Source organism: Microcaecilia unicolor, chromosome 5 (genome assembly GCF_901765095.1).
Source record: "Microcaecilia unicolor chromosome 5, aMicUni1.1, whole genome shotgun sequence".
Classification (NCBI taxonomy): domain Eukaryota; kingdom Metazoa; phylum Chordata; class Amphibia; order Gymnophiona; family Siphonopidae; genus Microcaecilia; species Microcaecilia unicolor.
The window spans coordinates 241526314-241540990 of record NC_044035.1 but is presented as its reverse complement, the minus strand read 5'-3'; the positions used below and the strand labels follow the sequence as shown (position 1 = coordinate 241540990).

Below are 14677 nucleotides of genomic sequence, written 5' to 3'. Positions count from 1 at the left end.
CTTAGGGGCCCTTTTAAAAAGGTGTGCTGAAAAATGGCCTGCGGTAGTGTAGATGCGTATTTTGGACACACACAGAATCATTTTTCAGCGCACCTGTAAAAATTCCTTTTTTTTTTTATTTTGACCGAAAATGGACGTGTGGCAAAATTAAAATTGCCACGTGTCCATTTTGAGTCTCACATCTTACCGTCAGCCATTGACCTAGCGGTAAGGTCTCATGTGGTAACCAGGCAGTAATGGCCTACGCGCATAAAATACCGATTACCGACCGATTACCACCCGCGCGCCAGAAAATAAAAATATTTTGTGGCGCATGTAGCAGACGCGCATCAAAAATGAAATTACCGCAAGGGCCATGTGGTAGCCAGGCGGTAACTCAAAATTGACATGCATTGGGTGCGCGTAGGCACCTACAAGGCTTAGTAAAAGGATCCCTTAAATCCAGCTGCCTTATATTTGATGGGCTAGATTTTGAGAAAATTGCAACTGAAGACCAAGCCAGTTAATTTTGGATGAAATCTGCTTATCGATGATCAGCTAAACTTAACTGTTGTCTTTCCTGCTCTGCAGGTCTTCACAAATTGACTGCTATGGTATTTTTATACACCCATAAAAGAAACAGCTACACCATACAAACGCATTATTCTATGACAACTCAAACCAAATTAAAAGTATGCAGTCTACAGTGTTCTTCTCTTACAGAATATCGTTTTGTCCTTAGTTGTGCCTGGTTGGAGTTCATATTCAAGAGATGAAAATGAAAAAAAAATGAACTGTCTTATTAGCTGACAAAAGAACCCTCTTTTAGTGCTGGAATTCAAGTATTCCACCATCTGTTCAAAACTGGCCTATTTCTGTTAAAAGCCTTAAAGATTCTGAACGCCCTGTATATTGTAGTACGTTACAAGCTAAAGAGAGCTATATTAAAACAGTATATGCCATAGATAATGATATGTTGTTATCTCATCTCTTCCGAGAAATCAGTATTTCATTATGTATAATTTTTGTTTCATGCAATTGTTCTTGGAACTTTTCCTTACGTTGGAACATTTTTACATAAAGAGAATGTTTAATTTTATTTTTTTTATAAAAAGCAACTATGTATTATATCAGTACTGGAAGAGGAAAAGACAAAGGTATGCACACAAAGAAGCTCTATATATTGATGAGTCTTGGTGAGCCCCTTGATAGACAAGTATGTATTACTTGTATGATGAATTATACCCGATACTGGAATAATGACTGCCAGTGTTTTCAAGGAAAAACTAGAAAGAGAAAGGAAACAAAGACAGTGATCCGACAGTTCATTACTACTCTTCATGGTAAGCTTTTTTATAGTAGCAGTGCCCAAGTATGTCATGGCAAAAAGCCCAATCATTGACATTGGCTAGTGTCCCAATTCATTTTTTTTGTGGTTATTCTACGTGTTGTACTTTTCCCATTGATAATGCCAACTCACTGCTTTCCAAGTTCATTTTTTATGATCTCCATAATCACGCGTCACAGATTCAGAGAGGAAAAATGAAGATGGGACTTAAGCCAATCAGCTCTGCCCTACAATCAAGAGTGGTGTCAAGGGAGTATTTCGTTTGGTAATGGATGCCAAAGAGACACAGTTTAACGTGTTTTCACTGTGGATGGGACACTTTTGATGCCAATGCTGATCTCCTGGGTGAAAAATAATATATACTATTTAATCTTATATTTATGGCCCCAGAAAGAGGACAGAATCAGAATCAGAGATTGAAATTCATGGATATACAGTAAGTCCCTCTTGCTTTTAGCTGTGCCGTAACACATCCATAAAGCAAAGTTGTGCCAGCTTCAATGCCTGCCAGTGCCATTTTGAAAATGAGACCAGTCTGGGGACTGTTTCTGCCCCATTTCTGCCATGATTAGGCACTGCTTCTGCCCCATTTCAACTATGGTAATCCCATAGAGGAAGTAAGTAGAGAAGCCATAGAGAAAGCCTGATTGGGCACAGTTTTCAATGTTTGGATTTTTTATCATTTCTGAAAGAAAGTGAGAAAAAAATTGGAGGGCTATATTTTCATGTAGTTTTCTAATCAAATTGTATTTTTATTGCTTTTTCATTTTATTAGAAAACAAAAACATATCCCTATTCATCGGGGGAAACCTTTGAGTACAGTTAGGGACTCAGAGTAAAGAAAAGAGCAGGGAATTTTTAAAGCTGAAAGAGAGACTTAAAAGGACAGCACCTAATTTCCTGTGGCACCTCATATGTATATTCTACAGTAACCATAAGAAACAATGTTATAAAGCTAGGCACACACTTTCTAGTGAATGAAAGCCCACTTAGTTTAAAATGTGTGGGGGGTTCTTTTACTAAGCCGTTTTTTACTGAGGCACGCTCACGTTTTTAGCACACGCTAAAATTGTGGGCATGCTAAACGTTAGAGATGCCCATAGGAATGTATTGGCATCTCTAACATTTAGCGTACCTACAATTTTAGTGCGTGCCAAAAACGTGACCGCGCCTTAGTAAAAGACCCCCTAAGTTATGGTAGAAAGTGGCCTTAGCACACCCTTACATGGGTTTTTCCTGCGCACTATGACCATTTTTACCACAGCAGGAAAATGGCTGATTTTCTATTAATGGCCATGTACTAATGTTAAAAATACATGAGGGGTAGAAAACTTTCAAAACATCTCAAAAAGAGCATGAAGCGTGGGTTTTGGCTATTTTTCTTTGTTTTTTTAGGGGGTCTTTTACTAAAGCTTAGCTCGAGTTATCTACAGCAGGGCCCATTTTATTCCTATGGGCCCTGCTGCAGATTACTCGAGCTAAGCTTTAGTAAAGGACCCCTCTTAGCAACTTTTTTCTCCATTTCTGGAGGATTTTTTTTTTTTGTGGCTCTCTTTTTTTCTGTAGATAGATAATTTAGTGGGGCCAATGATAATATCTGGGAACCCCTTTGGGGATAGACTGTGACATTTGATCAGACCATTGCTCTTTAAGTTTTGAGGCCTCGTTTAAATTGTGAGATTTTTTTTTTTTACTTTATTTTTTGTCTATTAGATTGTAAGCTCTTTGAGCAGGGACTGTCTTTCTTCTATGTTTGTGCAGCTCTGCGTACGCCTTGTAGCGCTATAGAAATGCTAAATAGTAGTAGTAGTAGTTATAGCTCCACACAGTCTGGGTTGCCATCTTGTTAGCAAACTGCATTTTCATGCTCTTTTTGTGACATGTACTAATGTCGCCATTAGTGTGCAGTCATTAAAGAAAGTAACGCCTGATAACTTACCAACACCTATTTTGTAAGTGGTAAGGGACCACGTGCTAATCATGTGCTAACTGGTCATGTGCTCTGCAAAAACATGTTAAATATTTTTTAGCTTGTAGTTTGTGCATGCAGATTAGGAACCTACCACAGGGTACCTAAGCATATCCCAAAGTAAGTCCTTTTAAGCTGCGTTAAGCATGCACAAGCACTTATGACAGCTTAGTAAAAGGAGCCCATGATAACTTAAGATGGTTAACTCTATTTTTAACTTTGAAACCTTTGAAAATTTACCCCTAAATAGTGTTTTTGTCCATTAACAAACCTAAATTTTTGTATCAGAACCTGTGAAAATTCTAATTCAAATGTCCCTTGGAATGTTTTTGTAAATAAAATTGAATAAAATCTAAACATTAGTGTCTTTATTATAGAGAGAAAAATTAAGTTATCTAATCCTTATTTTCCATGGCAGGTGTGCTTACCTGTCTTCTCCTCCACTTGGCTTGCAGCTGTTGTCTCAGTTTGTGGCTGCTCTTTTGCCTTGGCAGCATCCGTGGCAGGGGAAGTGGCAGGCACATCGGCTTGTTTGGACTCCTCCTCCTTTTCTTGGGATCCATCAGCGTCTGAAGGGTGCAAGTTTTCACTGGTACCCTGCGTGGTGGTGTCCTTTTCAGCCGCAGCCTGCTTCTCCTCCACAGGGGTGGTCTGAGATTGCTCTGCAGGTTTAGTGGCAGCATCCGGTGTACCTTCTTTCTCCTGCTTTCTTTCCTCCGTTGGAGAGCTGTTGGCTTTCTTTCCTTCTATGGACTGGGGACCATCAGACTGAGACACTTCTGATACAGGTGCTTCACTCTTATGGTTCTCCACCTCAGCACGGATTTCATTCTTCTTCTCACCAATCTCACCATTGACTTCAGGACCATTTTCCTTCTTGTCCCCCTTCAGCTTTTTCCTGATTATATGTCCACGGAAGCTAGCTTGGATTTTAGTAGCTGCCTTGTGGGCTTTGTCCTCTGGTTTGCTGGAACCATCTTGTTCAATCTTTTGGTCCGCCTCATCATTTTTTTCAATCTGCAAAATAAACAAAGGGAAAATTAAACATATAACCTCTGTACTAAGAACACTTTAAGGCCTGCTGTAGCTGTCACCCTTAGGACAGCATTTGACACTCTAAGCAAGGAAATTGGAATGTAAAACTGGTAATCTAGTCATAGATTACATCTTTGCCTTTTTGACACTTTTAGATTTGTAGAAAATGAAAACATTTAGGGGCCCTTTTACAAAGGCACGTAAGGGCCTAAGTGCGTCCTGCGTGCGCCAAATTGTCATTACTACCTGGCTATCATGTCTACCGGGCAGTAATTCTGAATTTGGCATTCACCAAAACACGAGGTAGAAAATAATTCCTATTTTCTACTGTGTGGCATTTACCTGGCAGTAAACAGCAGAGGGTGTGCGCTGCATGCCTACCACCCGGGTAGCGCATAAGACCTTACTGCTAAGTCAATGAATGGCGGTAAGGTCTCAGGCCAAAAATGGACGCATGCTGGTTTTTATTTTGCCGCATGTCCATTTTCTGCCCCTTAAAAAAGGCCCTTTTTCCTGGACGTGGTAAAAACTGGCCCAGCGCATGCCAAAAAGATGTGCTTGCACTGCCACAGGCCACTTTTTGCTGTGGCTTAGTAAAAGGGCTCCTTAAAGAGCAATCCTACAACCTTGGTGCCCACATTTACGCACATACTCAAAAAGTGCTAGCAGGGCTCCTAGGTCCTATTCTGAAAATACCCATTTACCCTCAGATTCCATATATGGTGCCCAAAAATTGGGAACCAATATTTGAGTGCTGATCCAAGATATACACCACACTAAATTGGCTAATGATCCAACTAGTGCTAATAATTGGGTGCTAATTGGCATCAATTTGGATTTTGTGCACCCAAAACCCATAGGGGCCCTTTTACTAAAGGGTTGGTGAGCAGCAACGAGCTTGCTGCGCACCAATCCGGAACTACCGTGGGGTTAGCGTGGGAGCCCTTACTGCCATCTCAATGGCTGGCAGTAAGGGCTCCCCCACCAAAATGGCCTGTTTTACACTTGCACATCGAACATGCCTCTAAAACTTGAAGCCCATTATTCTTCACCTATAGGGATCTCAGTAAAATGACATCACAATCTTGTGGTAATTTCATTTTTGGTGCACGTCCGATACATGTGTCTGAAAAATATTTTTTATTTTCAGGCGTGCTTAACAGATGCGTGCCAAGTGGCATTTGGAGCATAGGTCATTACCGCCCGGTTACCGTGTGAGTCTTTATCACTAGGTCAATGGCTGGCGGTAAGGTCTCAGACCCAAAATAGATGCGCAGCAATATTCATTTTGCTGCACATCCATTTTTGGCACATTTTTAAGAAAGCCTTTTTTACAGGCGCTAAAAAATGGATCGGTGCGTACCCCAAACCCGCCTACACTACCGCAAGCCATATTCAGCGTGCCTTTGTAAAAGGACCCCTAAGTTTGGTAGCCAAATTAGGCTGCCAAATAGCTGGAATATCTTTGGCTGATTAAAACTTAACTGGCCAGTGCTGAATATCGGCTTGGCTGGTTAAATTTAAACTAATGATATTAAGGTTATATCATATTCATAGAGAGGAATATTAGGGGTTAAATGTTAGTCTAGTAAATAAGATGGAAAATGACTAAATGCTGTCATTACCAGATGCAGGAAACCTTTATTAGATATAAACATGTTTGGAAGAGAACAGGGAAGTGAATGCGATGTGTGCAGATGTCTGAGCATACAGATGATGTATGGAATAATGTATGATAGTTCCACATTCCTATATATATTTGATTTTTACTGGAATCACTAGCAGTTTTGGAAAGTACCTTGAATCCCCTGAACTTGCAGATGTAAGCAGAATATAATCTAGCCAATGATTTTTCAAAGTTTGTGTCCCATGATTTGTTTTGTAACCAGTTAATTTATGACTTAATGCATTCTTATTAAAAGAGCAGAGGGACCTGACAGATTTTGAGACAGTTGTGGGTGCATGGCCTGAATTTAGGTGTGACCCTCTTCTCTCTCCCAAAGGCCTTTGATCTATATTTATGTATTTATTAGTGGTGTGTGTGTGTGAATTTCTTCCCCGTGATCTCCTAGAGTTGAAAATAAAGGGCCAGGTATGATCCTGTTCTGGGCGTGGTCCCAGGCAATCAAAACCAATCAAAATAAACCTGGAAATTCAATGCCGGTCACCGAAAACTGCCTGGCATTGAATATCTGGGCTCAGCACCAACCCCGGGAGGCAGCCTGAATATCGGCCCCTGTATTGCTCCTTCCCTTCTGCACAGTCTGTTCACTATACTCTCACTCCTCTCCCTTTTATCATAAGAATGTAAACCGTCCAAATCAGCCCAGACATTAAATTTGATGGATGGGATAAAAACTCTAAATAAACTTGGAACTGAGTTAGGAGATAACGCATGCCTAATGAAGCTTAAAATAGTATACTGTGGGATGCGCTTAGGCATCCTGCAGTAAGTACCAAATTATCATATGCCAATTCCTGGCACCAAATATATTTGTATTTTTTGGGAGGGGGCAAGTCAAGGGGCAGAGAGTGGGCATTCGTGTACTAAAGAGTTAGAGTGCACTAAAGTAGATGCATTAACTGGTTAGCACAGAATTACCACATGAACTCTTACTGCCTACAAAATGGGTAGCAGTAAACGTTCACACAATAATTTTTATAGTGACTGCACATTAATGGCAGCATTAGCACATGGCCATTAACACAAAAAATAGAAAATTGGCCATTTTATAACTGCAGTAAAAAAATGGCCTTAATGCATGGAAAAAAACTCATCCAAGGGAACGTTAAAGATACTTTTTGCCACAGCTTAGTACAAGGACCCCTATACCAGCCCTTTGGACTCACAGCTATGCACTGTCTAACTTTCACTCTCATTCAAGCATGCAGTAATATATTGGCTTCTATTCTCAGTTGCATTATGATTACACTCTGGCAGAATATATAAGCAGAGCAAGCAAAATGCTTAGAACATATCTCAATCTTCATCTTCCCAACTGCAAAGGCCTCAAATACAAAACCTACTATGCATCCAACTTCTTTGTCAAAGGCAGCCAACTTTGGAACGCCATACCTCGACACATCCGAAAAACCACTGAACACCTACCCTTCCAAAAACTGCTGAAGACTTACCTCTTCAAACAAGCCTACCCAAATGACCCGGCCTAATTTCTCAAACATAATTCCACACATTATTCCACACCATTAGTATTACCCACACTCCAATCGCTTCCCCACATCACTTACTATTGTCTTACTCTATGTAATTATGTCATCTCTATGACACTTTGTTCATACATTGTTCTATACTTTGTATCATTCATACGATACTTTGTACTATACATTGTAAGTCGCACTGAACCTACTTTATGTAATTATGTCATCTCGTTGATACATTGTTCCCAAACCTGTATTACCTCCGTGATACGTTGTACCACACTTTGTAAGCTGCACTGAACCTGCTATTGAGCGGGAAAGAGCGGGGTATAAATGCCACAAATAATAATAATAATAATAATAATAATAATAAAAGGTCAACCAACCAAAGACAATACTGTTTTTTTACAAATGCAAACTTCTGAATGGCTCATATGCTTCCCCTGATTTTCAGCTCCCATTTGGTTAATTTACTTAGAGGCCCTTTTACAAGGATGTGTAAGGGCCTATGCATGTCCAGCGTGCACTAAATCGGCATTATCACCTAGCTACCACATGCCCCAAGTGGTAATTCTGAATTTGGCGCACGCCGAAAACATGTGGTAGAAAATATTTTCTATTTTCTACCACGTGGCGCTTACCCGGCAGTAAATGGCAATGGGGGCGAGCTGCATGCTTACTGCACAGGTAGCGCATGAGACCTTACTGTTAAGTCAATGGGTGGCGGTAACATCTCAGGCCAAAAATGGACACGTGCTGGTTGTTATTTTGGCACATGTCCATTTTCCGGCCCCTTTAAAAAAGGCCCTTTTTCTAGGACGTGGTAAAAAATGACCTGCGTTCGCCCAAAAGATGTGCTCATACTGCCACAGGCCACTTTTTGCCGCGGGTTAGTAAAGGGGCCCCTCAACTACTAAAACACTAGTTGACAGCATGAAAAGAGCAATTGGCACAGCCAGTCTACCCAGCTGTTTCTGCCTACACTGCTGAGGATCTATTCCAGCCACCAGCTATGAAATGTGATTGATTGTGAGATACAATTCCTTATCTAGGGCGGCTTTTGCCATCTTCCTCTTTTGTACTCTACCATCTTGGTAGCTCATGCTTCAATAAATTGGCTCTCAAGTAACACCAGCAGGCATAGTAGACTGGACATGGGCTATGTTTCTGCAAAAAGGATGCCTGCGTCAAGAGTCAGGTATCTGTACAAAAATTCTATAATTCACAGCGTCTCAAAGAGAATCAATCCAAGTTATGTGTTAACTTGCAAAGCAGTGGCATACACAGTTACTGTGTCAGTGAGCGTTCACTGGTCTGTTAATAAATTATACTACAATCAAACTCTGGAAATTTTGAGTGGTGTGGTTGGTCATCAACTCTTCCCTACTTCTCCAGTGTTTCAATAAATTGGTTAGCATCTTGGATAGACAAGCATACAAGACCCCAGTTGAGTTCACGATCTGCACTCTCCTTTCCATTTTATCACAAAACTAGGATCAGGGAAACTGAGGAATATACACTCTGATATTAATTCAGTTAATTCTAATTAGGTTGTCCTTGAACATTATCCCCTGAATTCTATAAATAGCACCAAATTTCCATGCTATGAGCCAATTCGTGCCAATAATTGGGTGCTAACAGTTATTAGCGTTAATTGGGAACAATTTGAATTTGCATGCTTATCTTGCTAACTGTTATTCTATAAAGATCTGTGCACAAATCTTATTGGGGCCCTTTTACAAAGGCAAGCAAGGGCCTACGCGCATGCAGTGTGCATCAAATCGGCATTACCACCTTATAGTAATTGGCGTGCACTGAAAAGACGTGGTAGAAAATAATTTTCTACTGCAGGGGTGTTCCCGGCGGTTATCGGCAGTTGACGCTCGCTAGATGGTTACTGTGTGGGTAACGTGTGAGCCCTCACTTCTAAGTCAATGGGTGGTGTTACGGGCTCAGGCCATAAATAGATGTGCGCTGATTTTCATTTTGCTGCATATGCATTTCCCAGCCTCCCCAAAAATCCTTTTTTCCAGACGCACTGGAGAAATGGTCCAGCACGCATCCAATACACGTGCCCACACCAGGTTTCAGTTGATGTAAATCCTCATGCCCAAAGTTGGGCATAAATCCCGGCTCTATGCACTATTCTATAAAGGGCACCAATCCCAGATCACCCATTATAGAATACCGTTCAGCACAAACATTTTCTGGTGCCAAATATTGAGCAAATACTATTAGCTGAAATTAAATCACGCTCAGATTTCTCTACATCTATGTTCATAAATGGAGGAAAAAGACCTCAAATGTCCCTGCTTGGCAGCAAGCAAATTATTTCTTTAACGCCAGCACATATAGGACTCCATTCTTATCATCAGACTATAATTTTTTTATTTTATCAATCTATATAGTGCACTTAAATTTCCATGTTATTCAAATCTTCATAAAATACTGCTTTAGTTAATCATATGAAGTTCAGCACTTGGCTTTATTCTTGTGCCCATATTTTGAGCTCCATTTACTGAATCCAGGTCTATAAGGTCAATATCAATGTCAGTTTATCTACATAAAATTAACTGGATAACTATAAAACATTCCTTTGATACAATCAAAGTTGTATGGCTGTGCCATGAAGTACCTTCAGCGCTGCCTCCTTGATAGTGGCTAAAGATGGGGGGAGGGGAGGGTGGGTACCTGAAGTTTTACAAAACTGGTTTCTCTGGGAACTTCCAAAGTTGCCCTAATATTTATTATGAATATTAGTCTTTATGGGTCTTTAGTCCCCATTCAAGAGGATTACATCATATGAAGACATGAAATGAATAATTTGAATCTAGCAGTGGTGGTTTTACAAGAAACACACTATTAAAAAATCTAATGAATTTCATCCTAAATCCAGGTGTGTAAATCATTCCTATTTCTCTTCTATGGATGAAAAGAAGCAAAAGGTTGAAATTTTATTATCTAAAAATATTTCCTTTGTCTTAGACGTTGCAAACAGAGATGCAGAAGGAAGGTATCTAATTATCAAAGGGAAGTATATAATAGAAATATTACTTTAATTTTGGCATTTTCTCCAAATTCTAACAGTTCGTTTTTCCTAATTAATTTCAAATTATACTTTTCTCTTTGGCAGAAGGAGTTATTTTGATCAGCAGTGATTTTAAACTGATGTCAGACCCTGAAGCTGATTAAACAAGGGTGATTAGAAAAAAGTTCTGACAGAATTTCTTGAGTACTAAATGGTTACTGGACAATGATAGCTTTACCAGTGGAGATATATTCACTCACATGGTGAAGTGCATAGTTTTCACTCTGTTCCCCACAACGTACACTCAAGAACTGATCTCATAGGGTGTTCTATAACTGGGCATCTCCCTTTAGGCATCCTATGGATGCGTGGTGAGAGCCTTTTCTGTAATGGCCTCTAGGTGCCCAGATTTCACTATAGAATCTTAGCATAACCTGGTATCAGCACATCTTACATTTGCATAAGTGGGAGCCCTACTCATTGTCTCATGTGCATGCCCCTTCCCCTTGCAGTTACATGCTCTGTTATTTATGCACCCAGGCAGCCCAAGGCAATCTGCCGCTTGAGGCAAGGATGATGCTGCCATGCCCCTGCTCCCGCCCAGCCATGGTCTGACATCTCCCCCCCCCCCCCCTTCCCTCCTCAACCCTGTTTCCTGTGTTTACTTTCTTCTTTTCTTTTTTTTTACAGAAATTTGGTAAAAGGACCCCTAAATGTTCTACTTGGAGAAGAGACGGCTGAGGGGAGACATGATAGAGGTATATAAAATAAGGAGTGGAGTGGAGCAGGTGGATGTGAAGCATCTGTTCACGCTTTTCAAAAATACTAGGATGAAACTACAGTGTAGTAAATTTAAAACAAATCGGAGAAACCTTTTCTTCACCCAACACATAATTAAACTCTGGAATTCATTGCCGGAGAATGTGGTGAAGGCGGTTAGCTCGGCAGAGTTTAAAAAGGGGTTAGACGGTTTCCTAAAGGACATGTCCATAAACCACTACTAAATGGACTTGGGGAAAAATCCACAAATCCAGGAATAACATGTATAGAATGTTTGTATGTTTGGGAAGCTTGCCAGGTGCCCTTGGCTTGGATTGGCCGCTGTCGTGGACAGGATGCTGGGCTCGATGGACCCTTGGTCTTTTCCCAGTGTGCCATTACTTATGTACTTCTAAAACTTGGAAATTTGCTAATGCTTTACTTAAGAGAGGATATAAGAACATAATTGCCATACTACGTCAGACCAAAGGTCCATCAAGCCCAGTATCCATGGTTTTTTAAGGGACTTTTCCTCCAGGAAGTTAAGAACATAAGAATAGCCATACTGGGTCAGAGCGATGGTCCACCTAGCTCAGTACCCTATTTTCAACAGTGGTTAATCCAGGTCACAAGTAACTGGCAGAAACCCAAATAGTAGCAACATTCCATGCTTCCAATCCCAGGGCAAGCAGTGGCTTCCCTATGTCTATTTCAATAGCACACTATGGACTTTTCCTCCAGGAACTTGTCCAAACCTTTTTAAACTTAGCTATACTAACTGCTTTTACTACTTCCCTCAGCAACAAGTTTCAAAGCTTAATTATGCATTGAGTAAAAAATATATTTTCTTGAATGCATTTTAAATGTGCCACTTAGGGGCTCATTTTTAAAAGAGAAAAACATGCCTCAAAAATGGCATAAAGTGGCATTTGGATATTTTTCTCCAAAAAAAACCCATCCAAATCGTAATTTTCAAAACTGTGATTTAAGATGTTTTTCTCTGCAGTGCATGCAAATCACAAAGGGGCCTGTTGGAGGCATGTTGGGGGCGGGCTTTGTCCATTCCCATAACTTGGATGTTTTTCTTCCATAATAGAACAAAGCAAAAATGTCCAGGGCTAAAAGATGTTTTGGTCTACACCTGTTTCAATCACAACTAAGTCACAAAAAGATGTCAAAAAATGACCAGATGACCACTGTAGGGATTAAGGCATAACCCTCCCTTTCTCCCCCAGTGGTCACTGACACCCTCCCCCCAAAGATGGGAAAGAAACAGCTTCAGATATTATGGCCAGTCCTATTAGAGCAGCAAGCAGGTTCCTGGAGTATCCTAGTGGTTAGTGCAGTACACTGTGAAGAAGGAGACCCAGGCCAATATCCCACTCTAACTGGTACACTTGTGGTGAAAAGATGAGCCCTCCAAAACACCACCAAAAACCTACAGTAACTACAAAGAGTTGAAATCTGCATGCTTAAGGGCTACTGTAGTGTACACTTGGGTAAACTAGGTTTTTGGTGGGTTTTGAAGGGTTCACCATACAATATAAGAGGGTAATGGTGAGATTTGTACCTCGGACCTTTTATGTGAAATCCACTGCAGTGCCCCTTAGGATGCTCTGCTGGGATGTCTGTGTGGCCAGATCCCCATGTAGCCCAATAGCTTGTTTTTGTGCGTAAATGTGAATCAGTTGTTTACTTTTTTTTTTTCAAAAATGGTCCTAAAAGATAGATGCACTGAGAACAGAAACATCTAGCAAATGGCCATTTTCAAAACAAAAAGTTTCTGCTATGAAATTGGTCATGGATATAGATGACTTATCAAAATGCCTCCTTAATACATTCATGCTGTGCCTCCTTGTCTTGTTACTTTTTTAAAAAGTAAACAACTGAAATTAAAGCTATTGAAAAAAAAAAAAAGTAAACAACTGATTCACATTTACCCATTACACTCCATTTAATAGACTCCTATGATATCTTCTCCAAGCTGAAGAACCCTCACTTCTTATCTTTTCATCCTAGGGGAGTTATTCTATCCCTTTTATCAGTGCGGTTGCCCTTTCCTGAGTCTCACTTTTCTATGTATTTTCTGAAATAAGGTGACCAGATCTGCATAAAATATTCAAGGTGCAGTTGCACCTTGGGGCAATACAGAGGCAATGTGATATTTTCCATTTTATTCTCCATTTTTCCCTAATAATTCCTAACATTCTCTTTGCATTTTAGGCCACCACCCCTGCTGTACACTGAGCAGAGATTTCAAAGTGATATCTATGATGATGCCTACAGTGGGGGAAATAAGTATTTGATCCCTTGCTGATTTTGTAAGTTTGCCCACTGACAAAGACATGAGCAGCCCATAATTGAAGGGTAGGTTATTGGTAACAGTGAGAGATAGCACATCACAAATTAAATCCGGAAAATCACATTGTGGAAAGTATATGAATTTATTTGCATTCTGCAGAGGGAAATAAGTATTTAATCCCTCTGGCAAACAAGACCTAATACTTGGTGGCAAAACCCTTGTTGGCAAGCACAGCGGTCAGACGTCTTCTGTAGTTGATGATGAGGTTTGCACACATGTCAGGAGGAATTTTGGTCCACTCCTCTTTGCAGATCATCTCTAAATCATTAAGAGTTCTGGGCTGTCGCTTGGCAACTCGCAGCTTCAGCTCCCTCCATAAGTTTTCAATGGGATTAAGGTCTGGTGACTGGCTAGGCCACTCCATGACCCTAATGTGCTTCTTCCTGAGCCACTCCTTTGTTGCCTTGGCTGTATGTTTTGGGTCATTGTCGTGCTGGAAGACCCAGCCACGACCCATTTTTAAGGCCCTGGCGGAGGGAAGGAGGTTGTCACTCAGAATTGTACGGTACATGGCCCCATCCATTCTCCCATTGATGCGGTGAAGTAGTCCTGTGCCCTTAGCAGAGAAACACCCCCAAAACATAACATTTCCACCTCCATGCTTGACAGTGGGGATGGTGTTCTTTGGGTCATAGGCAGCATTTCTCTTCCTCCAAACACGGCGAGTTGAGTTCATGCCAAAGAGCTCAATTTTTGTCTCATCTGACCACAGCACCTTCTCCCAATCACTCTCGGCATCATCCAGGTGTTCACTGGCAAACTTCAGACGGGCCGTCACATGTGCCTTCCGGAGCAGGGGGACCTTGCGGGCACTGCAGGATTGCAATCCGTTATGTCGTAATGTGTTACCAATGGTTTTCGTGGTGACAGTGGTCCCAGCTGCCTTGAGATCATTGACAAGTTCCCCCCTTGTAGTTGTAGGCTGATTTCTAACCTTCCTCATGATCAAGGATACCCCACGAGGTGAGATTTTGCGTGGAGCCCCAGATCTTTGTCGATTGACAGTCATTTTGTACTTCTTCCATTTTCTTACTATGG

At 40.9% G+C, this 14677-nt stretch overlaps 1 protein-coding gene across 1 annotated transcript in view; it reads right to left on the bottom strand.

Moving 5' to 3' along the window:
- The window catches only part of GAP43 (growth associated protein 43), a 212516-nt gene that overhangs the window by 106151 nt on the left and 91688 nt on the right, over window positions 1-14677 (bottom strand). The window contains exon 2 of the mRNA XM_030204964.1: window positions 3725-4313. Within this exon, the coding sequence (XP_030060824.1) occupies window positions 3725-4313 (589 nt within the window). The remainder of the gene's footprint in view (window positions 1-3724; window positions 4314-14677) is intronic.